We start from the raw sequence: 27,805 nt of genomic DNA, 5'->3' as shown, positions 1-27,805 counted from the left end.
TCCATTTCCTCTCTGCCCTTCCCCTCCCATCGCACTGGCCCTCACCCTTCTGGGTCCTGCCTCCAACTCCAGCACCCCCGCCTCTTATGTTAGGTCGGTGAGTTTGAGTCTTCTGGCTGCTCCTGTCATATGGTTACGCCTGTCATCTGCTCAGAAAAAGACGTCCCTCCTTAGAATTTGTCCTCCTTGGAATACGACAGGGAATTTTTAATATGGGACAAAATTTTTTTTCATTCTTCCAAACACATTTTTCCTGTCACTCTTTCACTCATTCATTTATTCAATGCATGTTCATAGTAGAGCACATCTGGCAATAGCTGGGGTCTGCCTGGAAGATGTCTCTCTGGGACTTTGCTTATGGAGAAAAGCCCTCCAAACTGTATGCGGGGGTGGGGCAAGAGTGGGAGTGTGGCGAGCGCGAGGGTTCATAGTCACATGAGGGTGCAGAGTGATGAGATCTCGAAACCGAAAGTGACCTTTCAATGGCAGACACTTCCACTGGGCCTCAGAATTGTCTCCTGTAGTTAAGGGGAATGAGAATCAGGCCAAAGATGGGGATGTGGCACGTTCAGGCTGGTGAGGACCTGATATGCACAAATCAGGCAGGGAGGACCTGGCCTCTCGGTGGCAGAGAGGGGAAAGGCCTAAGAAGCTAAAGATCTTATGGGGCATTTGCTAACATACGTAACTATAGAAGAAATGACAGAAGCGGCAGTGCTGGCTGTAAATGCTGAGCACAGATCATTATCCAGATGATTATTTGGTGAAGCAGTGCAGGATCACCCAGGTCTTTTATCTCGGGGGGCCATACCCACCCAGGCAGGACCGGAAGGAGAAAACCACAAAGCTTTCCACCAGCAGAGGAATATCACGGAAGCCTTTTCCTACTCCTATAGAATTCTAGTTCAACTCCTGTAGAATTCCAATTCAACTCCTGCTATAGAATTCCAATTCAACTCCTGCTATAAAATTCCAATTCAACTCCTGTAGAATTCCAATTTAACCCCTATAGAATTCCAATTCAACTCCTGTAGAATTCCAGTTCAACCCCTGTAGAATTCCAATTCAACCCCTGTAGAATTCCAGTTCAACCCCTGTAGATTTACACTGCTGTCTCCAGATTCCCTAGCGGGCAGTGCTCTTTGCAAAGTAGCACCAAAGGATCGCTTAGCTTTCCCACTCTCAAGTCCCTTCCCAGGGCTGTGGGTCCTAGGGTCTCACCCCTGCCTGTCTCTTTAATAGGTCTCTGATCAAGCTTGGACTATGACAGATGCTGTTGGTCCCCTGGCTCTGCTGCCATTCTCCACTAATACTGTTTTACTACTGTATCTACAGCTTAGAAATTTCCTCTCTGAATTACTGCAGGTCTTTCTTAGAACTCCAAAATGTTGTTTAACTTGCTCAGTTTTGGAGGATGTGCTGTTTGGATAATGTTGGCATCAATTCCCAGTGATTTATACTAGACGGTATTAGAGTGTCACACTCAAAAGACTGTTTCTCTCAAACACACTTCTCCTCACCTACAACTGATCACTGGCTCAACAGGCATATAGGCCTTGGACTTTGGCCCTAGCCACCCTCAGTGACCTCTGGGCCTGCTCAGAAACACTGTCCATACTTTAGGAGGCCTTGAGTTGGGGCAAGTCTTTCTCTTCAATTAGGAAAGTTATAAGTGATACCTCAGGACCTGCCTGTCCCAGTTTCCCTCGCCAGCTGCAGTAGTTCAGTTTCAGCACGTCTAAATGTTGGAGCACATTCAGGAGAAATGTTGTAAACCTCCAACATTTAGTTCTTGCTTCTATTGTAGTTAAGCCAGACGTTTGGAGGACAGCCTTCCACATGGCAATTCAGGAATCTGGGCTTCCTCTTTCCAGTGGTACTACTGACATTTTCCACAGGAGATGAGGGAAGAGAGATAGAGAGAGCAGAGGACCTCACAGGAAAAATTGAGGCCCAGGCTTGGAAGCAGCATACGCCACCTCCACTCATGCCTCTCTGGCCACAGCTCCTTCATATTGCCCCCATCTAGCTGTGTATCCAGGAGGAGGGAATGCATGTGATGAGCCCCTGGCCAATCTCTGCCTCCCTGTCTCACCCAGGAGGCTGGGGAGGCCTCACACAAGTAGGACTCTTGTGGGTCTGCTCTTGTCCTCCAGTGTTATTCTTCCTGCAGTAACCCTTGCTATAGATGAATTTTTAATATTAAAATCTGTACGTGTCTACCTATATTTCTATTAAATCTTTTACAACATTTTTACCAAATACGGTATTTCCTAAACAATGCATTATGCAGTTGAAAGATGCTCAGCAAAGTAATCCTATTCACTACAGTTCTCAATCCCATTGAGGTTTCTCTGGCAGCTTAGTCCCCACACAGAGACCCCTACATCGGTGATCTTCAAGCCTTGGACACATTAGAGGCTCTCCAAGACTCAGGGGAGGCCTACATGCTTCGATCTTCCTCTAAAGGGCCATCTTTACACATGCAGTTGTGCAGTGTGAGAGAGTTGTTGGTAATGCACCAGTAAGAGCAGTCATCACTGCCAGCGGCATCATCTCCTAATATTCAAGACAGTGTTGTAGGATTGGCAGTGAATTAAGGGCTCACTGTGCTGTGTGGGAAACTGGAACATGGCAATGCAGCCTTTCCCTAAGACTCTTTCTGCCATGAGACGGGAGATGATACTCTGCTGCTGACAGGTCAATCTGGGAGAGACTTGGCAGTGAGCAAAAGCCTCTCCACAGAGACCTTGCTCAGTGAAGCTCCTTGAAGGAAGGGGAAAACTTCATTCATTTTGGCCTGGCACCTGACACACAGCTGGTGCTTGATGAATGTGACCTGCCAAGTACAAATATTTCTTAGGCGCATCAGGTTAGACTGGGAGTGGAAGGTGGGGAGGTGAAAGAGAGTGTTTGATGAAAACAATAATGGGTCAGACATTCTGATTGCAAAAAGTGGTGTTTAAAAACTAGTTTTTTTGAGGCAGACAGATCTGGGTTCACATCTTACATCTGTCACTTATCTGCTGTGTGATCTCGAGCAAGGCTGTAACCTCTCTGGGCCTCAATTCCCTTCATCTACAAAAGTGAAATGTAATACCTTGCACACCCAGGGAGGTGAGGATTAAGTGAGATAATGACAGTGCACACCTACGTATGGTGCCTTCTGTCATACACAGAGGATGGGAGCAGACGCTTTTGTGCAGCACCCACCTCCCATTGGCCCACCCTGGAGGTGACCTTCAGATGGTTCCTCTTTGCACCAATGGCTTCCTGCCACTCTCTGTCTATGGGCGTTCTCTGATTGTGGGAGCAGGTTCACCTGTGCATAGGACAGGCTGGAAGAGCCAGGGAGTTAGCCCCAAAGGTGACCTTCAGGCAGGGAGGGGCTCCTGTTTCGTCTCCCCTTTCACTGTGCAAATTTGGAGGTGTGCTTCACACAGTTTCTTAGGAGGTCTCCAGTGGGACTGAACCCCAGTTGATGCAGCATTAACCTGTTCATGAGCACATTTATCTTAGGTTTCCACTCTCCTCGTTCTCACCATCCCACTCCTTCACAAAGCTTTCTGGGAGCCCCTCTCAAATAAACTACTTCCTCCTAAATCCTCACCTTAGGGAGAATCCAAACACATGGACTGAGGAATCAGTGATAATAACTATTGTCAATTTTCAAAGGGCGTGGGTGTGGGTAATTAACACAGGGACATATAAAGCATAACGGAAGAAAACAAAAAAATAACTACCTGCTGAAGGCATGTAGTAATGCTTCTGGAAAGAAAGCGTGGCACTGTGTGATCTGGAGAGTGTGGTATGGTGTGAATTGGAGAGTGTGGTACATCGTGATCTTGAGGGTGTGGTACAGTGTGATCTGGAGAGTGTGTCACACTGTGATCCAGAAGGTGTGGTATGGTGTGAGCTTGAGGGTGTGATACAGTGTGATCTGGAGAGTGCGGTATGACGTAATCTGGAGAGGGTGGCAATGCGTGATCTGGAGAGTTTGGTATGGTGTGAATTGGAGAGTATGGTACATTGTGATCTTGAGGGTGTGGTACAGTGTGATTTGGAGAGTGCAGTATGGTGCAATCTGGAGAGGTTGGTACACTGTGGTCTGGAGAGTGTGGTACAGTGTGGTCTTGAGAGTGTGGTACAGTGTGATCTGGAGATTGCGGTACGGTGTAATCTGGAGAAGGTGGTACACTGTGATCTGGAGAGTGCTATGGCGTGAATTGGAGATTGTGGTACTGTGTGGTCTGGAGGATGCGGTACTGTGTGATCTGGAGAGTGTGGTATGGTGTGATCTGGAGAGTGTGGCAATGCGTGATCTGGAGAGTTTGGTATGGTGTGAATTGGAGATTGTGGTACTGTGTGGTCTGGAGGATGTGGTACGGTGTGATCTGGAGAGTGTTGTACAGTCTGATCTGGAGAGTGTGGTAGTAACTCACCTGGATATTAAAGGATATAAAGGATTTCTGCATAAGGAGATGGGTGAGGGAAGGGTATTCCTTGGAAGAAACAAGGTTTTGTGTCCGTTTCTTCAGCGATTCCTACGAAAGCTATATGTGAATTTGTGGAGCAGGCAAGTTAGGGGGCCCATACACTAGTCTCATCTGGACGCAGAACTCCTCAGCTGGCATGGCCCTGTTGTCATGTATCTGTGCTTCGTCCACTTTCAGGCTGTGCTTCTTGGTCCATATGATGTAGTATTAGTGCTTTTCTTCTACCTCTGAATACTGTGGCCCTGTGCTATAAGCCTAATATTTGTGTTCCCCAAAATTCCTATGTTGAAATTCTACCTGCCAAGGTGATGGTATTAGGAGGTGTGGTGTATGGGAGGTGATGAGGCCATGAGGGCAGAGCACACACACATGGGAAAGAGTCCTATGTAAGAGGCCTGAGAGAGATGCCTTTCCCCTTGACCATGAGAGGACAGTGAGAAGGTGCTGTCTATGAGCCAAAAGACAGGCCTTCACCAGACACCAAATTTACCTTGATCTCAGACTTGCAAACCTCCAGAATTTGAGAAGTAAATGCCAGGTTTTCTTGAACACTCAGTTTATGGTAGCTTGTTATAGCATCCCAAATGGACTAAGATCACCGTGTCACCTCTTGTCCTTGCCATGCCATTTGTCACGGTCTGTGGAGTCCCTCGGAAGTGTCCTGAACCATTGTCCACTGGTTCCTGTGTCTCTAGTCTTCTGAAGGCACCTCTGAGGTTTCTGCTCAGTGTCTCTGAGTCCTTCTGGGAATGCCAGCTGACTCCTCTGCTTGGACCTGATAGAACACCCAGGGCCCGTGACCTATGAGTCAAACCTTAGGATCAACCTGTTTGTTTCACTCATCTTGTCTATGACAAGCCTTTATCATTTGAGTGTATGACTGGGAAATGTCTTAGGTTCCCCACAGGACACGCAGATGAATGCTTTCCTGCATTCATCCAAATTAATGCTCAAATTCATTCAGCATTTTTTCTGCTAAAAATGAAGGAGAGAAAGAGGAATCAAGTCATGGTACCCTTGTAACTCTAGTTCAGTGGCTAATAAGCTTTTTGACCAGGGACCTTGGTTCAAGTAAAATCTCATGGAAGTGGAAATGACACAGGTGAAAACTGAATTCCCCTTGGTGCAGAAAAGGGGGTGGTTGCAAGCTCTGCATGCTCATGGCCCTCTTTGAGGAGGGCGGTGTGAAACCACTCCTTGAGTAGACAAGAGGAGGAAGGTAGACGGAGAAAGACAGTGATCCTATATTTTTTATTCTTCTGTAACTTCGTATTACCTGGCAGACCACCTGGGGCCTCCCAGATGACTTCAGTTCTAATGTGCCGGAGAGATGGCTCTCGTGATTTTTGCTGTGAAGGAGTCAGCTGAGAGATAGTAGCTCATGTCTAGGTCAAAACTCTGGAGAGGTGAGAAATCTCACCCCAATCTCATCAGCCTCGCTCTTCTCTTACAGAGGTTCCAAAAACAGAACAGACTTTTGAAGAGCGCCTGATCCTCAAAGCTTTCTTGCTCAAGTTTGTCAATGCCTACTCCCCCATATTCTATGTGGCCTTTTTCAAAGGGAGGTGAGTATAATGGTGTCATGTGTAGAAAGGCAATTTGCCACTAAGACTGGGTTCTCTACTGTCAGAACAATAGGGTCAGCCTGTCCCCATTGTCCACTCAGCGTCAGCCCCTTCTCCGCCCCACTTTCACCTGCCTTCCCATGGAGAAGGAATGTTAGCAGGCAATCATTTTGAATTAGCATCTTCAGACTCTGATGACCCTGGCACTTTACAGGGATTTGGCTGTGGTCCCTGAAGAGAGAGTTTTGAAAGAATTTGTGTCTCTCAACTTTGAGGATGAGGCAGGAGGGAATTTCATGTCTAGCCAGTGGCTCCTGGATCTTGTAATGCAATTCTGATGCCAACTACCTGTAGTTAATACAGATTTCATAGGTTAAGGGCACAGCCCCTCACAAGACTTCCCTCATTTCAGACACCAGTGTCAAGCTCTGGGATTCTCAGGCCACCGGCAGTTATGACCCACTGGCTGTAATTCCAGAGCTCTCATTACTCCATCAGACTCAATAATTCACTAGAATGACTCACAGAACTCAGAAATGTGCTATACTTACAACTGAAGTTTTATAGTAGTAGAGGGATGTAAATCCAAATCAGCAAATGGAAGAGACATATAGAGCCAGGTTTAGGAGGTTCTTAATCATGAAGCTTCCATGTCCTCAGGATGTGTCACCCTCCTGGCACACTGGATTGTGATTCTATCAGTCATTTGTGATTGATGGAATCATTTGCCATGTGAGTGAACTCAATCTCCAATGCCCTTCCCTTGCCCTGAGATTGGGCTAGTATCACATGACTCAGAGCCTCAACCAACATGGTTGATCTTTCTGGCATGGCCTGCCCCCATCCTGAGTAATCTCATTAGCCTAAATTTAGGTATAGTCCTAGGGGTCTGCCAGGAATAACAAAGACACTCCTATGGAGGGAAATTCCAAGGATTTAGATGTTCATGCAGGAATCGGGGACAAAGGCCAGTGAAATTCTTTATTTTACAGTCAGTCTGGATGTAAAATCACTTTGATAAATATTTTTTATGATCAAGCCAGTTGGCTACTTACAAGGAAATTTCCCAATAGGCGTCAACCAACAACATCAGGAAAGCTTCCCTAGAACTAAAAGCTCATTAAGCAGGCACTAATAGCACGAGCTGTCATCATCCACACTTGATAATTTCTTACAGAGGTGTTTGTCATCCAAACCACAGCCCCCTTCTCAGGACCTCTCCCCTTGGCTGTCATGAAATTATGGAAGCAGAGAGACTGTCCATATTAAGAAGTATACACTTCATTGGTGCTTTCAATGTTGATTTCGTGGCAGTAGCACATTACATGCATATGACGTTTTAGGCAAGAAAAAAGGATCCTGAGCCTTAGATGAACTGTGCTATACTAGAAGAGAGAGCCTTAGCAACAGCACACTATCATCTCCAGTAAGTGATTCTATCCAGTAAGTGATCTAATAAGAGGTATAAAGAAAGTGTTGGGGGAACAGTTATGAACGGAGACAACAAGAAGACTTCAGCAAAGGAAAGGCTTACACAGCCTTAAATGGATGAGTAGGATTTCAACAGGTGAACACAGGGATGGCCCTGCAAGTAAGTAGGATTATTCTGATTGTCCGTCTGGTTCCATGGTGGGCTTTTACTGTTTTGCTTCCCCGACCTGCACAGTCTTATTATCCCCCAATAAAATAGACTCTACTTAGAAGAGGAATGACAAGCTTCTTTTATTCCTTTGAATATTTTCAGCAAGAAGTCAAGATTTTTCTTTTCTGACCCCAGGAATCTCTATTCACAACTTTAGTCCATCTCACCCTCGCTTTCCTGGGAATCAGAAACTCTTACTAAGGAGTTGCAACCAGAGTTGTGTTCTTGACACCAGCTAGGGAAGAAGGTGTGATGACAGTGCACTTAGAGATAATCCAAACTGCATGGTGTTTAGGCTCACACACACACACATACACGCACACACACCAGGCCCAGCTTCATCCTCTGCCCAGCTTATTCCTATCCTCTGACATTTGACTGGGTTAAGAAGTGAACCCCAGGTGTTATAGGGGATTACTTGCTGATAACAGTGTGCACTCCTATCCCTGAGTGATCTAGCACTCGCCCTGACCAGTGCTTTCGAAGAGGACAGTGGTGGTGGTATTCCCCTCAGAAGACATGTCCTCGAGCCACCCTGCATGCTTTCTCTTCCCCTAACTCTTCCCACACTGTTTGATTTCAGGTTTGTGGGCAGGCCTGGAAGCTACGTCTATGTATTCGATGGTTACCGCATGGAAGAGGCAAGTACAGCCACTGGTGTTTCATGCCTGGCACCCCAACCCAGCCCCATTCTTATCTCCAGCACAGCATGGCTTCATTCGTGCCCCTGCTTCTCAGAGCTCCCCTTTGTTCTAACCGGTCCTTTCCTTATCTTCTCCCTGCAGTGTGCTCCAGGGGGCTGTCTCATGGAGCTCTGCATTCAGCTCAGCATCATCATGTTGGGGAAGCAGTTGATCCAGAACAACATCTTTGAGATTGGAGTCCCGTATGTAATGAACTCCTCTAACCTCTCTCCTTGCTGCCGGGGGTTAGCCCAGAAGTGCCAGCCTTTCAGCAGGTTTTCTATGGCCTTTTCTCTTCTTAGACAGCTTGGTGATTTAATTCTCTGTCAGTTTACCAATAACTTTCCCCATGGGGCAAACTTTGCTTGCCAATCTGATTTGAGATGTTGGAGGCTCAGAAAGATTTACCCTTTGCTTAAGTACACATAACTAGTAAGTAGCAGAGCCAGGAGTCAGATGTCTTGGCCCCCAGAGTGCACAATATCTTAATGCTATTTGTCCTCTCAGTGAGTGAGTAAAAGAGATGTTCAGTATGGTGGATAGATGAATGTGAATTATTGAAATGTAATGGAATCATTTAGGACAATCTCTAAGAAGAAAATGTGGAATACATAATCTTAGGGGGGGAGGGTGGAATAGTTGGTGAATGAGTTATTATCATGTGGATTCCCCCCTGTGCTCCCCAGGGTTTTATGAAAATGTCATAGGACTTCTTTCAATCAGGTTTTGCATTTAGATAGTCATGAAAATAAACACGGACTCACTTTATACTGGACCTAAAAGAAAGAAGGATGGAGCAAGTTAAAATATGCTTACAGGTCAAAGAAAAATGTAACCCCCTCTGCTTTTCCTTCCTATTGCCTTGTGGTTTTGAAGAAGAATCTGTTTCAGGGGATGCTTTTAGGCAGCCCAGCATCAGAGAGCTAGGGAATGACAGAGATGCCCAGGGGTAACTGAGAGGCTGGGCCAGTTCTGCTTAGGAGGATAGGATGGACAGCTTGTTCCAGGCCCAGGGTTCTTCGAAAATCACTTTAAAGATGACCATTCTGGGATGGGTGTAATTGTCAGACAGGACCCATAAGATTCTGTGACACACTTTTCATCCTCTTAGAGATACATTAATTGTTTTGAGAAGTCCTCCAATAATGAACCTTTTAAAATCACTTTCTTTCCAAATATATTTCCTCATGTTTGCCCAGGGTTCTTAGCTGCAGCAGTTGGAATTCAGGGTGGCTACTTTAAGCAACAAAGGCATTTGTTTCAGAATAAAGTGGCTGACAGAGAATACTGTATTCTTTAAAGGCCAGAGAGTAGGCCCTGAGCTACATAACCAGGAATAACACTGTTTACACTGCAGGGGGACTTGCAGGGGACACCACTGCCTCTATCTCATGGCTCATATGGCTAAGACAGTAAAAGAAAAAGGTAGATGAAACGGCCCTTGTCTTCTCAGAGCTTAACTTTTTAGTCTGGGAGACAAAATAGACTGCATATAACCGCATATTCCGTGTATGAATTCAGAATTCAGAATAAGTAAAGGTCAGGAGTTTGGGAGCAGTCAAAGAAGTCTTCAAAAGCAGAGAGGTTTCTGGCCAGGTGCGGTGGCTCACCCCTGTAATCCCAGCACTTTGGGAGGCTGAGGTGGGCGGATCACGAGGTCAGGAATTTGAGACCAGCCTGGCCAATATGGTGACACCCCATCTCTCTTAAAAAATACAAAATTAGCCAGGTGTGGTTGTGTGCGCCTGTAGTCCCAGCTACTCGGGAGGCTGAGGCAGGAGAATTGCTTGAACCCTGGAGGTAGAGGGTGCAGTGAGCAGAGACCATGCCACTGCACTCCAGCCTGGCAACAGAGCAAGACTCTGTCTCAAAAAAAAAAAAAAAGCAAAAAAAAAAAAAAAAAAGCAGAGAAGTTTGTTCCAGGATGTGTCTGTGTCTTGAAAGAAGACTGCCACCATCATATGTTACAAGATGGACTGCCATCATTTTCTTTATAGAAATAATTTCCCTTAGGGGTGTGTGTGTGTGTGTGTGTGTGTGTGTGTATGGACAACTCTGATGGGCTGGGCCAGCTGGGCCATGAACATGATAGGCTGGGCCTTTTCCATGTTATTTATTTTCATATATATATATGTATATATGTGTACACATACATGTATTTGCCCTTGCCAGGTTCCTGACATGCCCCAAGACTCTGGTCAGAGATGTATATATAAATATATACATATATAAATATAAATATTTATATATAAATATATTTATATATAAATATATTTGTTTTATATATATTTTATAAAACATAAAATATGTTTTATACATATAAAAATTTGTATATAAATTTATATCTATATGAAATATAGATATATTTTATAAAATGTATATATAGTTTATGTATAAAATATATGCATTTATATATCTATATATAAATATATGCATTTATATATCTATATATAAATATATGCATTTATATATCTATATATAAATATATGCATTTATATATCTATATATAAATATATGCATTTATATATCTATATATAAATATATGCATTTATATATCTATATATAAATATATGCATTTATATATCTATATATAAATATATGCATTTATATATCTATATATAAATATATGCATTTATATATCTATATATAAATATATGCATTTATATATCTATATATAAATATATGCATTTATATATCTATATATAAATATATGCATTTATATATCTATATATAAATATATGCATTTATATATCTATATATAAATATATGCATTTATTTATATATAAATATATGCATTTATATATTTATATATAAATATATGCATTTATTTATATATAAATATATGCATTTATATATTTATATATAAATATATGCATTTATTTATATATAAATATATGCATTTATATATATATAAATATATGCATCTATATATTTATATATAAATATATTTATATAAGTATATATTTATATAAGTAATATAAATTTATATATAAATATATTTATATAAGTATATATAATATATACTTAAAAAATAAAATATAATATAAAAATATATATATTTATATTATATATAATATAAATATTTATATATAATATTTTTATATTTATTTATAATATAAATATATTATATATAAATATACTTATATATAAATATATAAATGCATATATTTATACATAAATGTATGTATACATTTTATAAAATATATCTATATTTCATATAGATATAAATTTATATACAAATTTTTATATGTATAAAACATATATATATACATTTTCTAAACAAGCAACAGACTAATTCTGGTTTTATCACAAACATCTATGACCCAGTTGGTGCTACAGGTAGAGAAGGTAAGGCCCAATGAGCTGGCAGTTCTTTGACCAGGGTCTTGGGGTGTGTCAGGGACCTGGTAAGGGCGAAAGCCCAGAATCTCCCTAAATCTATCGAAAGATTGTGGAGTCCTAGGTTGCTTGGGCTGAATGGAACCACTAAAGGATGTATATCCCAATCCCCCATTCCAGGTAAAATTATACTACAGCCACCTGCTCCCTTGGTGCTCAGAGAAGGCTCCCTTTTGGTCTTCCTCAAAAATATATTTGTAGAGCTAAAGTTATAATGGAGATAATTTAATTTACCTGGAAAGAATATCATTTTTAATGAGAGCCCTGCTTCGAGGAATGAGAATCCACAACATTCCCTTCTAACACTGGGTCATCTAAGCATGCAGGGTGCTTTTCTGACCTTGTACTGGGACAACCTCCGAGGGCACTTGGGCATGTAATTTTCTTTGGGGAGGATTGGCGGGATCATTGGTGTCTGGTTGCCTCACTCCACCTCCCTGCCTAAGCCAGCCTGTAGTCATCAGTCAGGAAGTCAGCAACCTTGAGAAATTCAGCCTTTGAAGCTGTGCCCCGTTCCCTGCTTTCTGACAGAAAGTCACTCAGTGATAAAGTCAAGCAAAGCTAGGTGATGCTTGTTCTTGTTCCAGGCAGATGACACTTGTTCTCTAGGAGCTTACCATCTTAGAGAGACATCATTTGTTATGGAAAAACAACCAGAGAATATGCAGATGGTACCGAAGCCACATCTGGCCCCTTTGAAACCATGAGGCCAGCTCCTCCACAACTGCTACAAAGAAAAGTCTTCATCCCCATTAAACATCTGGGAAAAACACCAGCCTTCCCAGTACATCGTTATTTTGCTATGAGTAGAATTATTTACAGCTTGTGGGCATGGAATGCCCATTTTTTCATCCCTGGTCATCTGATCTACAGCTTAGCCCATTCTCTCTGGACCCAGAAGGCTTTTGTAGAATACAAGAGAGGCAAGAACTCGGGCATGTGTTTGGACAACACATTGGCATGTCTCCACCCCTCAACTCCATCCACCCCATAACAGGTGAAAATAGCACATGGCGTATGCCTTGAAGGCTAAATTTTCTTGTTTATGACTGATGTGTGCTTAATACTTTGTATGTTTTAAAATGTGCCACCCTTTAAACAATGGCAGTTGCACAGTAACTCATAAAGCCATGGGCAAGCTGCTTCTCAGAGTCTAACTGTCCTCATCTCTTGATGAATATGGTGGCATTAAAATCATATGTAAGGTGTCTTCAAGCTCTAACACCGTATGAATTTCTCTCGAATGAGCAAAGCTGGTCACTGCTGATTCCAAATACAAGCCACCCCTCTTTCAAAAGATGTTTCCTTTCAATTTCTACTCTGCCAGAGGATGTGTACAACATAATTATGTAGTGAAATTCAAGGATGTAGAACAAAAATTCTTTTGCCAAATCCTAGGATCTTTTATCTCCAAAGTTCTTTATAATTTGTATAATTACAAAGGTTGTATTTTGAGTTTGGTCATACGAGATCACTGTGATTATGATTACTGGATCTTCCACTCTCAATAAATCAGACCCCTTCAACTCAGAGTTGAAGTACCTGGCATGGATGACACAGATGAAACATAAACAAGAAAAGAAGTCTTTCATAGTCAGAAGAGAAATGATGATTGAGCCTGCCAGTGAGGAAGGAGTCATGTAAATTATAAAAATTAGACCCAGTAGTTTTCAACACATCTGTAGGGCAAATATTTGGTGGCCTAACACAGTGGTCCCCAGTCTTTTTGGCACAGGGGGCAGGTTTCCTGGAAGGCAGTTTTTCCGTGGACCGGAGGGGTGGGGTGTGATTTTAGGATGATTCAACTGCATTACATTTATTGTACACTTTATTTCTATTATTATTAAATTGCAATATATAATGAAATAATTTTACAACTCACCATAATGTAGAATCCGTGGGAGACCTGAGCTTATTTTTCTGCAACTAGGCAGTCCCATCTGGGGGTGATGGGAGACAGTAACAGATCATTAGGCATTAGATTCTCATAAGGAGCACGCAACCTAGATCCCTCGCATGCACAGTTCACGTAGGGTTCACGCTCCTATGAGAATCTAATGCCGCCACCGGTCTGACAAGAGGCGGAGCTCAGGTGTTAATGAGGATGGAGAGTGGCTATAAATACAGATGAAGCTTCACTCACTCACCTGCTGCTCACCTGCCGCTGTGTGGCCCGGTTCTTAACAGGCCAAGGACGGGTACTGGTCTGTGGCCCAGGGATTGGGGATCCCTGGCCTACCAGATCTGGGTTTAAATCCAGGCTTTACAATATACTTACTGTGTGACCTTGGCAAAGTTATTCAAGAAATATTTCCATCTAACTTAAAAAAAAAAAAGGTTTTTACGTTAAAACAAAACTAAACTAAAAACCAGCTTGGATAAATGCTTAGCTATCTAGAAAACATAAAATGTGGACATCAGAGGAAAAAAGAACCATTCTTGGGGTTTCCAGATGGCCAACATTTTACTGTGTGGCATAGGCTTTTGTGTTTAACGGTGATGCTTTGGAAGTGTTGCGACTCCACGGAGTGAAACCGGAGAGAACAACTCAGGGACAGTCATTTTCTCTTCTGTTCCTGGCTCAGTGGCTTTTAGTGGGAAGTACAGCTCTTATGTACCTTCAGAGCCTACATGGAATTCTTTCCCCAAGGGAGATACATATTCATTTTAAAGGCCAGATTTTTTTTTTTTTTTAAATAGCGGCAAGTCTGGGGGGTTAGATGGGTGATTGTGCTGGATAAGAATGTTTGGGAATAAGAATGTAATAAGAATTTACAATTAAAAGATTTATCATCTTTAGTTGATCCTTTACTTCTGAAAGCAATTTTCTAAGATTCTTCCAAAGAAAGTTTTTAAACGTTTAAGAGTGTCTAATTGACCGTTATTAGTAAGCCAGGTAGTCAGCTATAATTTATCTCTTTCTCTGAGGGTGCAACATTCTCATTAGATTCTGTATGTGCGTGTGCACAAACATGCATGTGTGTGTGTGCATGTATGTGTATTGAAAAAAATAACATAATTTTGATGGCCTTGAGAATCTTACAATCTAGCAGGCTTCTTGAATTAGAACATTGCTTCCCACTCTTCAGTCATTTTTTAATCAACTTTTAAATTTCCCTCCATTATCTACGCAAACAGCTATTTGCATATTAGTTTCCTCCAAACCAACTCGCTTTTTAATTAAAATCCTCACATTTCTGAAATTGGAAAACTAACACCATCAGTTTCCATAAATAGGAAATGATGTGAAAAGAAATACAACAAAAACAAACCATTATTATTAAACAATCAATGACATTATTTCCTCTCCAAGGCTTTCTGACTAAGATCTGCCTTCTCTTTGTAAAAAATGAGAGTGCAAGCCCTGGCAGTTGTCGAAGGCATACCAGTAGCAAGCCAAAGATTTTTTTTCTTGATGGTAATGAGAGAGACTGAACAAGAGCAGCAAAGGAAATAACTAAATAACTCCTTCCCAAGGGCCTCTAATGGGATGCAAGGCCAAGTGCAGGATCTTCCAAAGGGTCACATGAACTGCCACCTCTACTTCTGGCAGGTGCCCCAGACAGGAGCACTGTGGAAGCCCCACTCTCTGTCCAGGCATCTTCCATCAGGCAGCAGCCGCCCCCATCATTGCTAGGCCTGGCTTAGAGACCCTGGAGATGGGAAACAAAATGCTTCAAAGGGAGGCAGTAAAATGGGGTCACCGAGCACTTAAAAGGCAGCTCTGTGACTAATGCCATGATAATAGATAAAACTTGGTTGCGTGATCTGGCTTTGAATGGTCCCCACTCACACAACCCCAGGCTCTTGGGGCCTGACACAGTTGTGGCCGATGCTTCCCAGAGAGGATCAGATGGTTTTAAACATTTTGGGCCCCAGGATGATGTTCATACGCATCTCCTTCTGAGATTACTTCATACATGGCGAGCAGCGTGGCTGAATCTGATCTTGTGGTATTTATTATCTGAATCCATGGATGGGAATTTCCCTCCTCACCTCCCTGCACCTTGCCTTTCCCATATATGTTCATGCAAAATAGACTTTGGATCCAGACTGCATAGTGCCCCCGAAACACATGCCACACCACAGCCCAACTCTTTGCTATAATTCCATCTCAAATTTAGCTCCGGTCCACATCGAAGCAAAATTGGAAATGGGCTCTTCTCATTCGGAGAGGTGGGTTTTTGGTGAAAGGGTAAATGCCACCTTTTTCATGTGCCACGTTCTTTCCTGGGCATGCTTTGAGACAGACAGAGCAGATAGACAGATCAATACTGCCACGGTCAACATGTCTCGCCATCTCTATTCTGACTAAAAGCTCTAGATCATATCCAAAAATAGCTGTTAAATGTACCCCTGGACACAGCTAGTAAGATTTCATAAACTTTCTGCTTTCTTTTTGTAAATGTGATAAATGTTATATTTCCAGACATAAAACAGGCTCTCTTTAAAGCCAACACAGGAGGGAGGTCTGTGTTCTCCTCAAATACAGTGGAATCTGGCCATAAATCAGAAGTTTAAGGAACAAATTTGAACCTTGTCAGGTATCAGGAAAAGGAATAGGAATACATAGCTTAGAAGTGGATGTGTTCCTCATCTTTGGTCATTTAGGGCTAGGTTCTGCCTTCTTTATTTAATGAGGCTAAAGATCTGTGGAGCCACGTCTGTAGGGACCTGTCTAGGGCCCAGATTCCTGCTGCAGGGAGGCCCAAGGTGTGATGGACACTCACCATGGTCCTGGGTGACCCTGTGGGGCACAGGCAGAGGGAATGCTCTGAGCCTTCCGGAAAGAGTTTCTGAGACTTGTCATTAAAAAGGGACGGAAAAATAGCAAATAAAAAAAAAAAAGAAAAGCAAGGGGGGTAACATCAAAGGAGTTATTTTAATGAGTGAGTGCATCATACGGTCGGAATCGTAATCTGAAGGTTTCCAAAAGCCCATCTGTATGTTATACAACTTCCAGGATTCCTGTTAAATTCTGCTCTGGAGGGACTTTCTTTATTATTATTTTTTTAATGGTCACTGGGATATCCAGGAGGAAATCTGGGAATGATAAATTCACAGGACTATTTGTGGATATTTTCCCCTGCATTTGTTTTGACCTACCCACACTGGATGGGACTTTGACCACAAAGCCCCTCCCATAGCCCCTGTGTCTTCCCTTGCCTTTGCCACACAGTCTTACAGTTGCCTTCTGTTCCCATGACTCTCCTTCTTTGTCCTTTGAAGGCTCCTTTCCCTCTATCCCATCCCATAACTTTTCTGACGTGCGCTCTATCCATAGTTGGCATTGCTCATTCCTAGGGCTTCTGCCGCTCTTTCCACAATGATTCTCAGATCTCCATCAGTCCCAGATTGTTCCAGGGCTCTAGGCACAGATATGCGGTTGCCTACTGGACGTCTCTACTTAGTTGTCTCGTGGGTTTCCCCACTTAGACATGGCAAGAACAACTCCTCCTCCTTATCCTCATCAAAACTGCCTCTTACGTTGTATTCTCTATTGTAGCCATTGGCACTACCAACCACACACATGCCCTAAGACCATGAGAATCATCGCTGATTCCTCATTGTCCTTCCCTTCTGTGTACGATCCACCATCCACTTTTTAATTCTACCTCTCATGCATGTCTCAAATATATCTACTTCCCTTCATGTCCATTGCTATCACCCCAGACTCTGCTACCATAATCTCTCGCCTGAACCACTGCATAATATGGTGTACAAGGTCTTTGATGCCATGAGCCTACACTACCTTTCGAGACTTACCTTTCATCATTTTCTTTCTTTCTTTTTTTTTTTTTGAGACGGAATCTCGCTCTTTCACCCAGGACGGACTGCAGTGGCGCTATCTCAGCTCACTGCAACCTCCGCCTCCCTGGTTCATGCCATTCTCCTGCCTCAGCCTCCCGAGTAGCTAGGACTACAGGCGCCCACCACCGTGCCCTGCTAATTTTTTGTATTTTTAGTAGAGGCGGGGTTTCACCGTGTTAGCCAGGATGGTCTTGATCTCCTGACCTCGTGATCTGCCCGCCTCGGCCTCCCAAAGTGCTGGGATTACAGGCGTGAGCCACCGCGCCCGGCCTCATCATTTTCTTGATTGTACTCTATGCTGCAAGCATTTTGCATTCCCTTCAGTCCTTTCTATGAGCCATTTTCACATTTGCCTTAGGCTGTTGCATAAATAACTCTCCCTGCCTAGAATAACCTCTTTGCCCCTCACACTCTCTCCACCTTTCTCTTTCTTCTTCTACCATCTTTCATTATTTCATCTTAAATAATAAGAGTAAATTATTTATTTAATAAATTAAGTTAGTTTACACATCTCTTCCTCAAAGAGAACTTCGCTGCCTTAGGCCAGGTTAGGACTCTATTTTGTGTTCTCATAATCACCTAAACTTCTCCCTTTATAACACTCTTATATTGGTCACTCTTGTTTTATTGGTTGTTATTGGTCACTTTTGTTTAAATATCCCCATTGCCAGTGAGATTATTTCATCAAACACATCACATGTCTTATTAGTCACATTTTTTTTTCCTGGAGATGATTTCTAGGAATCCTCTGTTCTCCCGGGCAAACCAGAACTGCTCATTTGCTAAACCTTCTATAGAGCTATCAAGCTGAGTTGCTTCAATACCTTCTTTCTTTTGTGGGGTTTCTGTTTGCTGGATTCTGTATGTTTTCTTCCTTACTTTATATCCTTGGTTGGTGAAATTCATCCTCCAGGAGCTTCATGAGAATGGATGCATGCATAGAAAGTTCATTTTTTTGAAACCTTGCATACTTAAAAGTGTCTTTAGTCTGTCTTTGACTTTCATCTATACTTTGGCTGGGTATAGGAGTCTATGCTGAAAATTATTTGCCTTCTGAATGTAAATACATTTCTGCAGAGTCTTCTAGTGTCAAGGGCTGATCTGGAGAATTGTAAGCTATTTTTGATTCCCAATTATTTGTAGAGGATCTATGTTTGTTTCTCTGGATCTGGAAGCTTTTGGAATCCTTTCCATCATTCCTAAAGTTCTGAAATCTCATGACGATATGTTTTGCCGGAGGCTTTTTTTTCACCATTATGCTGAGTGGGTCCTTCCAATCAGAAAATGCATGTCCTTCACCTCTGGTACATTTTCTTTTATTTCTTTTGCACTTTCTTCCCCACCATTGTCTCTGTCTTCTCTTTCTGATTAAGTGTTGGAGTTTCAGGCCGGGTGTGTTGGTTCGTGCTTGTAATCCTTGTACTTTGGGAGGCCTAAGTGGGTGGATCACCCGAGCCCAGGAGTTTAAGACCAGCATGGGCAATATGGTGAAACCCTGTCTTTACTAAAAATACAAAAAATATTAGCTGGGCCTGGTGGTGCATGCCTGTAGTCCTAGCTACTTGGGAGGCTGAGGTGGGATGGTAGCTTGAGCCTGGGAGACAGAGGTTGAAGTGAGCCGAAATCACACCACTGCACCCCATCCTGGGCTATGCAGCAAGACTCTTGTCTCAAAAAAAAAAAAAGAGTTCCTAGATCAATTAATTTGTTAATGTTTTCTTTCCTATTGTCCATTTCTATGTCTGTTCTACTTTTTTTCCGAGAGATAGTATTGATTTTAATCTTTCTGTCATTTTATTGAATTCATTTCGGATCTAGATTTTTCCTGGCTCATATTTCTCTTCAGAATAAACTTCTTGCTCCTGTTGGTATTGGGAAGTGCTAGTCACCTAGGCAACATGCGTACAGAGACATTGGCGTCTACTGTTCCTTAAGCAGAGCTTTGACCAGTCACCACCCCCTGCCTTGGGGATACCTGGTGCCTCCAACTCCTGAGCCTTTCTGAGATTTACAGCGTGAGTTGGCTTGTTTCTCTCTACCATCTTCCACTGTGAACAGTTGATACCAGTCACAGCTTTGCTGACTCCCTCATACACTGTCCGTCTTCCAAGATATTCATCAACATTCCTCACACACTACTATATTCGTGACTATTTTCATTAATTTGTGGTTTTATACTTTTTTAAATTCATTCATTGGTATTTTAGTGGCATTTCAGAAGTGGATAAATATATGTTTATATTCAATTTTCTATGTATAATCAAACCCACTAATTTTTTACTAAAGATTTGAACAGGTCATCTGATTACTGTTCCTGGAGGAGAAGTCTCACTTTGAGTTCTGGTTCTAGACTTCCCTCACTTTCCTTTCTTCTTTTCTTCTCTCTCTCTTTGATTTTTCCTGCATCCTCTCCTTCTGTTCTGACTCACAGACAGGATCACAAGCAGCTCACATATTTAGCTTCAGAATCTGTAGGCTCCATCTAGTTTTTTTTCAATTTTTTATTATCACAGAATTATTGCTTACTTTTTTCTTAGAAATTTTTTACTATGAAATTTTTCTTATGAAATTCTAAAGAATTTCAGCTCACTCTTTAAATCCTTCTGTGATAAAGATGATAATAGGAACAATGATATATTTGTCTATCTTTATTTATCTTGATAAATGTCTATCAGAGCATGTATCTTGGTACATGCTCTTAACATGTATCAAGCCCTAAATGAAGCATGCTGTATAGATTATGTCTTTTAACTCACCCTATGGGCAAGTTAATATTTATTTCTCCATTTTAAAGATAAGAAAACTAAAGCTTATAGAGTTGTAATAACTTGCCCATGGATATATAGTTGGTGATTTGTGAAATCTGTTTTTATACAATTTCTGACACCAAAGATGAGACTTTTATCCACTATACTACATCCTCTTGATAGGAAATAGGAATATTAGGCCAGAAACTGATCAAAACATTATTTTGAACTATTAGATTTTCATTAGCTGTTAGAGGCACTTTCAAACAAGGATGGGATGCCTAATCATACCAGAAGTGCTCCTCTGGAAATATCTACACAGGGGTTGGGTGGTCTTGGGTGAAGAATGTTGGGGGACATGGGGAGGTTCCTACATCCAGATGAAGCATGGACTTCAAAATCCCGTTTAAACACTTCAAGTCTTTGATTCTTACCATTTTACTGTCTCCCAACTATTATGTTGCTGCTTAAAGTAATTGCAGTTTTTGCCATTAAAAAGTAATTGCAAAAACTGCAATTCCATTCCCTGTACATTGTGCATCAATGGGAAGTATGAAATAACTCCACCCTAAGGTGTATTTTAGCATTCGGTATTAAAAATAATAATAGGTATCATCTATTCAATGCTTACTATGTCCAGATATTGTGCTAAGGACTGTATAAACATTGTTTCACTTAATTCTTATTTCAACCCTGAGAAATTGGGCCATTATTATCATTCTAGACCAAAAAAGTCCTGAGTGTAGTTGTCTTAGTCTGCTCAGGCTGCTGTAACAAAATGCCATAGGCTTAACTGACAGAAATTTATTTTCTCATAGTTCTAGAGGCTGAAATGTTCAAGATCAAAGTCTAAAAGGGTTGAATTTCTGATGAGGGCTCTTCTTATAGGTAGCTGCCTTTTCTCTGCGTCCTCAGATGGTCTTGAGATATCCTTTTCTCTCTTCCTCTACTCATAAAGCCACCAATCCTATTGAATTAGGACCCCACCTTTTTGACCTCATTTAATCTAAATTACCTCCTAAAAGTCATATCTCCCAATACAGTCACATTGGGGATTAGAGCTTCAACAAATGAATTTCAGCAGACATCATTCAGTCCATAGTAGTGGTGGGCAATGTTTAGCTTGGTTTTAATGGAAAGATGATGCTATTAATGTTATTGAGACCTGAAAAATGTTTCACCTAGGAGGAGAACAGCCCTGTGTTCCCCCATGAAGAGGGTGGATAGATCACCTGTTGGACAATAGGACTGGTGCCGTCTCAGCATTGGCAGGAAGGGCCAACTCTCTTGTTGCTTGTCAGACAGCAGGAAGAATTCAAAAGGTTTTTGGGGTTTGAAGAAACCTCATCCTTTGTGGAGGGAGTCTGCACGATCTTGATAAAGGACTTCCTCAGGTTGCCTTTAGGAGAAAAGTAGTCTCTTTAGTGTCTCTCTATGTCTACTTGTTTTTGGATCAGAGATGGCTTCAGTGTCAAAACTTTTGTGTTCTTTTTCTTTTTTCTGTCTGCGAAACCAACCCTGTTCTCCAGAGGCTTTTTGTAACTTAATCTGTTTCTTTTCCAGGAAGCTAAAGAAACTATTTCGAAAGCTGAAAGATGAGACCGAAGCTGGAGAAACTGACTCTGCCCATTCGAAACATCCAGAGCAGTGGGACCTAGACTACAGCTTGGAACCATACACAGGACTGACTCCAGAGTACATGGAAATGAGTGAGAACCCATGGTCCTGCCTTCCACTGGGGGCAGGTTCAGACAAGGGGTCTGTGGGGTTGAAGGGGGAAGGTAGGGGATTGGGGAAAATGACTGGGACAGCCTCTGCTTCTTCATGAGCTTCATGGCTATTCAGTGTTCCCTTCAGTGCCACATGAAAGTTGAGAAGAATGGGGCAGAAAGAGACCTGGAAGGAGAACCTGGAGCAGCTCAGTCAACAGTTCGGTGGATAATTCTAGGATGATGTTCTCTTTTCCTTGTGTTTCCTCTCCTCATCTATAAACTAAAGTTTGATCTCTCAGGCCCCTTTCCATGGTTTCTATTATTGATAAAGCTGAAAGGGAAATAGTACAATCTGAAATTTAAGAATATAGTTTCCATGAAAGTCTTCCTTCATGGAAAGTATCCGATGACACTTGGGTCAAGGATATCTACATTTTGACTTGGAGAATATATAAGAGCATCCCCTACTTTGATCAGATAAGGCTGGATAAGATGAAAGCTTTTTAACAAAAAGTTGGGTCTATTTCGGTAGGGAGTGAGAGGTGTATTTCTAGTTGCAGAGCCTCTAGTTGTTTTCGATAAGGCTTGAAGGCAGGAGCACACGTAGTACTGGCTGATGGAACACAATCATTTTAGATGTGGCTTGGAAGCCATGAGTTCTTTATTATGAGAAGGGTCCCAACTTAGGCCAGCTGCCTTTGCACCGTTGGCAACTTGACTATAATCCTGATCTTCTATTGGGATGGATGTTTGAGAAGTCTCTTTCCAAGACTTGGGGCTAATGAATTAAAAGCATAGGATACCGAAGATCAAGAGCTTAGGTATAAGACGAGCACAGTGGCTCATGCCTGTCATCCCAGCACTTTGGGAGGCAGAGGCGGGTGGATCACCTGAGGTCAGGAGTTTGAGATCAGTCTGGCCAACATGGTGAAACTCCATCTCTACTAAAAATACAAAAATTAGCCAGGAATGGTGGCAGGCACCTGTAATCCCAGCTACTTGGGAGGCTGAGGCACGAGAATTGCTTGAGCCTGGGAGACGCAGCTTGCACTGAGCTGAGATTGTGTCACTCTACTCCAGCCTGGCCAACAGAGTGAGAGTCTGTCTCAAAAATAAATAAATAAAGATCTTAGCTATAATGTCTAAACATTCTAAACATTTACTCAATGGGGAACCATCAATAAGATCCATCAGAAAAATCACTCAATGTTTAATTCAGTGCTTAGTATCATTGCACCTGTCACTGTGTTTGCATATGGCTCCTGCTCCCTTCACCTAGTCACTTGTAGCAGAGGGCCGTCAGTACCTTTTTGTGCACAGGATACCTCACTCATCATTTCTAATGGGCATTCCTCCTATTCTGTTAGAGGAAATTGCATGTGTTTGTTAGCAGTGGAGTAATGGGCAGGGTCTAGATCAGACGGCCATGGAAATATTGTCCTAGCCCTGGGATGTCTACAATTCTAGGGAAAGCCTCAACTTTGTAATCTGAAACAACTCACCAGAGAACAAACAATCATTAAGTCTGCTTCAGAAACAATATGTAAAGAAAATATCAAGACCTGGTTTAAGGAAACGTGTAGCCCCTTTATGGTTTTCATGTTTGGCTAAGAGCTACCTCTAATCCCTCTCTGATGCTGTATTTACACAAAGGATATTGCTCATATTTCAGACGCCATTCTACATCTGCCATTCTCTCACCCAGAATGAAAGAAAGTGCTGCCAGAGATTGGGACTTCCATTTGGGGAAGGGCCTACATTAGGAACCCGTGAGATCTGTTTGTCTGCCTCCACCCTCTGACACCAGTGGTCCCACTTCCGCCGCCACCAATTAGCTGTGTGGGTTTCACATGCTTGTCAACCTTGTCTGTTCAGCTATTTCAAAGCTTCCTCTTTTGAGTGATTAGAGCAGAGACCCCAAGGTTCTCTAGTTTATGTATATAGACGTGTTCATAATAGCAAAGAATACATTCCACCTAAATGCTCATCAATGATAGGCTGGGTAAAGAAAACGTAGTACACTGTGGACTACCATGCAGCCGTGAAAAAGAATGAGTTCATGTTCTTTGAAGGAACATGGATGGAGTTGGAGGCCATTATCTTTAGCATACTAATGCAGGAACAGAAAACCAAATACTGGATGTTTTCACTTATAAGTGGGAGCTAAACCATGAGAACACATGGACACACAGAGAGGAACAACACACACTGGGGCCCATCAGAGGGTGGAGGATGAGAAGAGGGAGAGGATCAGGAAAAAGAACTAATGGGTACTGGGCTTAATACCTGGGTGATGAAATAATCTGTACAACAAACCCCCATGACACAAGTTCACCTGTGTGACAAACCCCCATGACACAAGTTCACCTGTGTGACAAACCTGCACCTGTACCCCTAAACTTAAAAGTTAAAAAAAGGGAAATAAAACATTAAAATACAACAAAGAGGAGCAGAGACCCTTGAACCATACTTCCTGGGCTCAAATCCCAGCTTCTGACCAACTAGCTGGGTAACCCTGTGTAAGTTATCCACTTGCCCTTATCAAGACTCCTATGTGTCTCGATTTGCTTGCCTATTAAAAAAAGATAATAATATCATAGGATTGTCAGGAGTAGTGAATGAATTAGTATCTGTGAATAGAAGAGGGTCTTAGTGCTTAGTGCTAATACAGTGCTTAGAAGAGGGCGTAACACATACAAAAGCTGTGTATTAAGTGTCCAGTGTTATTCCTCTTAATGGTCTTGAAGCCTGAGGAAGGCAGAGTTAGGGAAATATACTCTACTTTGTCAGGGCTATGCCACTGAATACACATCTACCATGTTATTATGTGTTTCAACTTGGGTGCTTACCAAGAAATGAGAAGAATGAAAAAAAAAGTAAAGAACTAGAAGATTTACTTGGTGACTTTGGGAAGGAATTCACACCAAGATTGTAGAGAGTGAGATTCAGACCATAGACTGAAAAACCAGAAAGAAAAACAAACCCCAAACCCCACACCTTAAAATGAATAAAACAATCTTATACCTGGAATCTTGAAAACAGAAGAGAACATGTCTCCCAAATCCAACCTTTTAATTTTTTAAAACCATTTTGGTGCTGTTTCTTAGACCCTTTTTGTATGTACATGAATTTAAAAATAAAATTTTGATCATACTCACATTTATTTTTTTATTTCCCATTATATGGATAAATATTTTAAGTTATCACATAACATTCAAAATGAATAGCTGTGTAATAATCCCTTTAATAAGCGTGCCATAGTTCACTTGCCTATCTTCCAGTGAAGGCTTATTTAACAATTCTCCCTATTTTAATCCTCTATCTTTGTTGCTCAGGCTGATCTTGAGCTCCTGGCCTCAAGCAATCCTCCTGCCTCAGCCTCCCAAAGTGCTGGGTTTATAAGCACTATCTTTGTGCATATAATCTTTTATTTATATTATTATTTCACCCAGATAGATTCACATAGGTGTGATTAGGTATGGTCATTCTATGGTTCTTGATTCATTTTACCAAATTGCTTTCTGAAAGAATAAGAACAATTCACCCAGGCATGGGCAATATATGAGAATACCCTTTCAGTGAGTGTAAATCACTTAATATCCTGAATCCTGAAGTCATGTGATATGAAAGAATTATCAGTGTATAGGAAGCTTGGGATTCCCAGCCCCCTATGCCACTCCATTCCACGTTGTTGACCTGAATATTCTAGACTCATCCTTAGCTTAGTTTTACACGGTGCTTCCTCTAGGAAGTCTTCCCAGGTCAAGCCCCAGTTCCTCTTGAGAGAAATCATCACTTGTTTCTGTCCTAGTATTGTGTTTGGTACACACGCTGATGGCATCTTACTGAATTATGGTAGTATTGCTTACATATATGTTCTTCAACAGACCCAGTCAAGGGGTGACTCTAAAGAGCAGTAGGTAGGGACCATGGCTTATTCATCTTCACAGCCTCCAGAGTCTAGCACATTTCCTGGCATATAACAGACACTCCAGGCCAGGTGCAGTGGCTCATGCTTATAAACCCAGCACTTTGGGAGGCTGAGACAGGAGGATTGCTTGAGGCCAGGAGCTCAAGATGAGCCTGAGCAACATAATGAGACCCTGTCTCTACAAAAAGGAAAAAGAAAAGAAAAGAAAAGAAAAAAAACAGTAGAGTGTAGTGTTGTACACCTATAGTCCTAGCTACTTGGGAGGCTGAGGTGGGAGGATTGCTTGAGCCCAGGAGTCTGAGGCTGCAGTGAGCTATGATTGTGCCACTGCACACTCCAGCCTAAGTGACAGAGTGACACCCCATCTCTAAAAAAAAAAAAAAACAAAACTCAAACACTCGGTATGTCTGATACACAAAGATGAGGGAATGAATGAATGCATGCATGCGCTAATTAATGAGAAAAGGTTTCTTGACAGAGTTAACTCTATAATAATAACTTTACAAGACAAGTAAAGGATTTACATTTTCAAAGCAGGGCTTAATTGATGGTGAACTACGGATGTTCTGAAGAGTTTTCCAGGTGTAGGTGGGAGGTTGATTTAGTAATCCCAAGATCTCTTCTGATTCTGGAGATCTACATATAGATGATAAGAACAGAGAAGAGCATTCCAAGGAAAAGGACTGGCAAGTGCAGCGAGTCTCCTGGCCATGAGTAACTGTTTTTGTTGTTGTTGTTGTTGTTGTTTTGTTTTGACACAGGGTCTTGCTACATCACCCAGGCTGGAGTGCAGTGGCACCATCATGGGTCACTGCAGCCTGGACCTCCCAGGCTCAAGTGACCCTCTCACCTCAGCCTCCCTAGTAACTGGCACTACAGGCATGCACCGCCAAACCCAGCTAATTTGTTTGATTTTTTTGTAGCTGTGAGGTTTCACTGTGTTGCCCAGGCTGGTCTCTAACTCCAGAACTCAAGCAATCCTCCCGCCTTGGCCTCTGAAATTGCTGGGATTACAGGCATGAGCCACCACACCCGGCCACGAGTAACTGTTGACAAGGAAAAGCAAATGGTAGTTTTGAGGTATGGAAGGTTCAGATACAGACCTGGGATTAGTGGAAAACCCTGAAGACCAGACAGGTTTGCATTTCACATCAGACCATATGAAGTAGTTGTAAAATCTTGGCCAATGTGGTGACTGTATACTCTTTGCTTGGGAAATTGGGCAGCAAGTGCAGAGGAGGGATAGTAAGGCTCAGGAGGAAAAGAGAAAACACAGGTGCAAGAATTCATTTATCAATTCATTCGTCAAACATTTATTAAGCACCTGGAGGGAGGAGCAAGTCTGGAGACCAGGACAGTCTCTTGAGCAATTCAGGTTGTTCCTGATATTGATTGAGTCAACAATTCAGTTGATATTGATGCAATCTTATCTGGAAGAGGAATCATACAGGGGTTTTTCAAGCTGGATTGGCTCATAGAATTCTTTAGTCTATTTTGCTATGACTTTCAATCTTAAGAGATGTGTTTTAGAGACATGGCTATTTTATTTCATATTTTATTAAGTGTGAGGACAATGTTTTCTGGATTAGGTTTCGTTCATCCCTTTTATCTCTGGACTATCCTCTTAATCCTTTAAGGACACACTTTTTCTCAAGTACAAAGACTGGGCTGCAGAATAACCCTCATTAAAGTTCATCAAGCAGCTAAGTGTGGTTAGGGGTGGGTACTGCCGCTGAACCACTGGGCTTTCAAACCTAACCCTGCTGCATGCTAGCTACATGACTCTGGTTTTGAGGCTTAAAGTCAGCCAGGTCCAATT

At 42.0% G+C, this 27,805-nt stretch overlaps 1 protein-coding gene across 1 annotated transcript in view; it reads left to right on the top strand.

Moving 5' to 3' along the window:
• Nucleotides 1-27,805, top strand: part of ANO2 (anoctamin 2) — a 386,124-nt gene that overhangs the window by 327,673 nt on the left and 30,646 nt on the right. The window contains exons 17-20 of the mRNA XM_031001166.3: nucleotides 5,950-6,061; nucleotides 8,287-8,344; nucleotides 8,489-8,589; nucleotides 21,907-22,052. Of these exons, the coding sequence (XP_030857026.2) occupies nucleotides 5,950-6,061; nucleotides 8,287-8,344; nucleotides 8,489-8,589; nucleotides 21,907-22,052 (417 nt within the window). The remainder of the gene's footprint in view (nucleotides 1-5,949; nucleotides 6,062-8,286; nucleotides 8,345-8,488; nucleotides 8,590-21,906; nucleotides 22,053-27,805) is intronic.

Source organism: Gorilla gorilla, chromosome 10 (assembly GCF_029281585.2).
Source record: "Gorilla gorilla gorilla isolate KB3781 chromosome 10, NHGRI_mGorGor1-v2.1_pri, whole genome shotgun sequence".
Taxonomy (NCBI): domain Eukaryota; kingdom Metazoa; phylum Chordata; class Mammalia; order Primates; family Hominidae; genus Gorilla; species Gorilla gorilla.
Note: the sequence above shows the minus strand (reverse complement) of the source record. Positions and strands in the feature narration are given on the sequence as shown.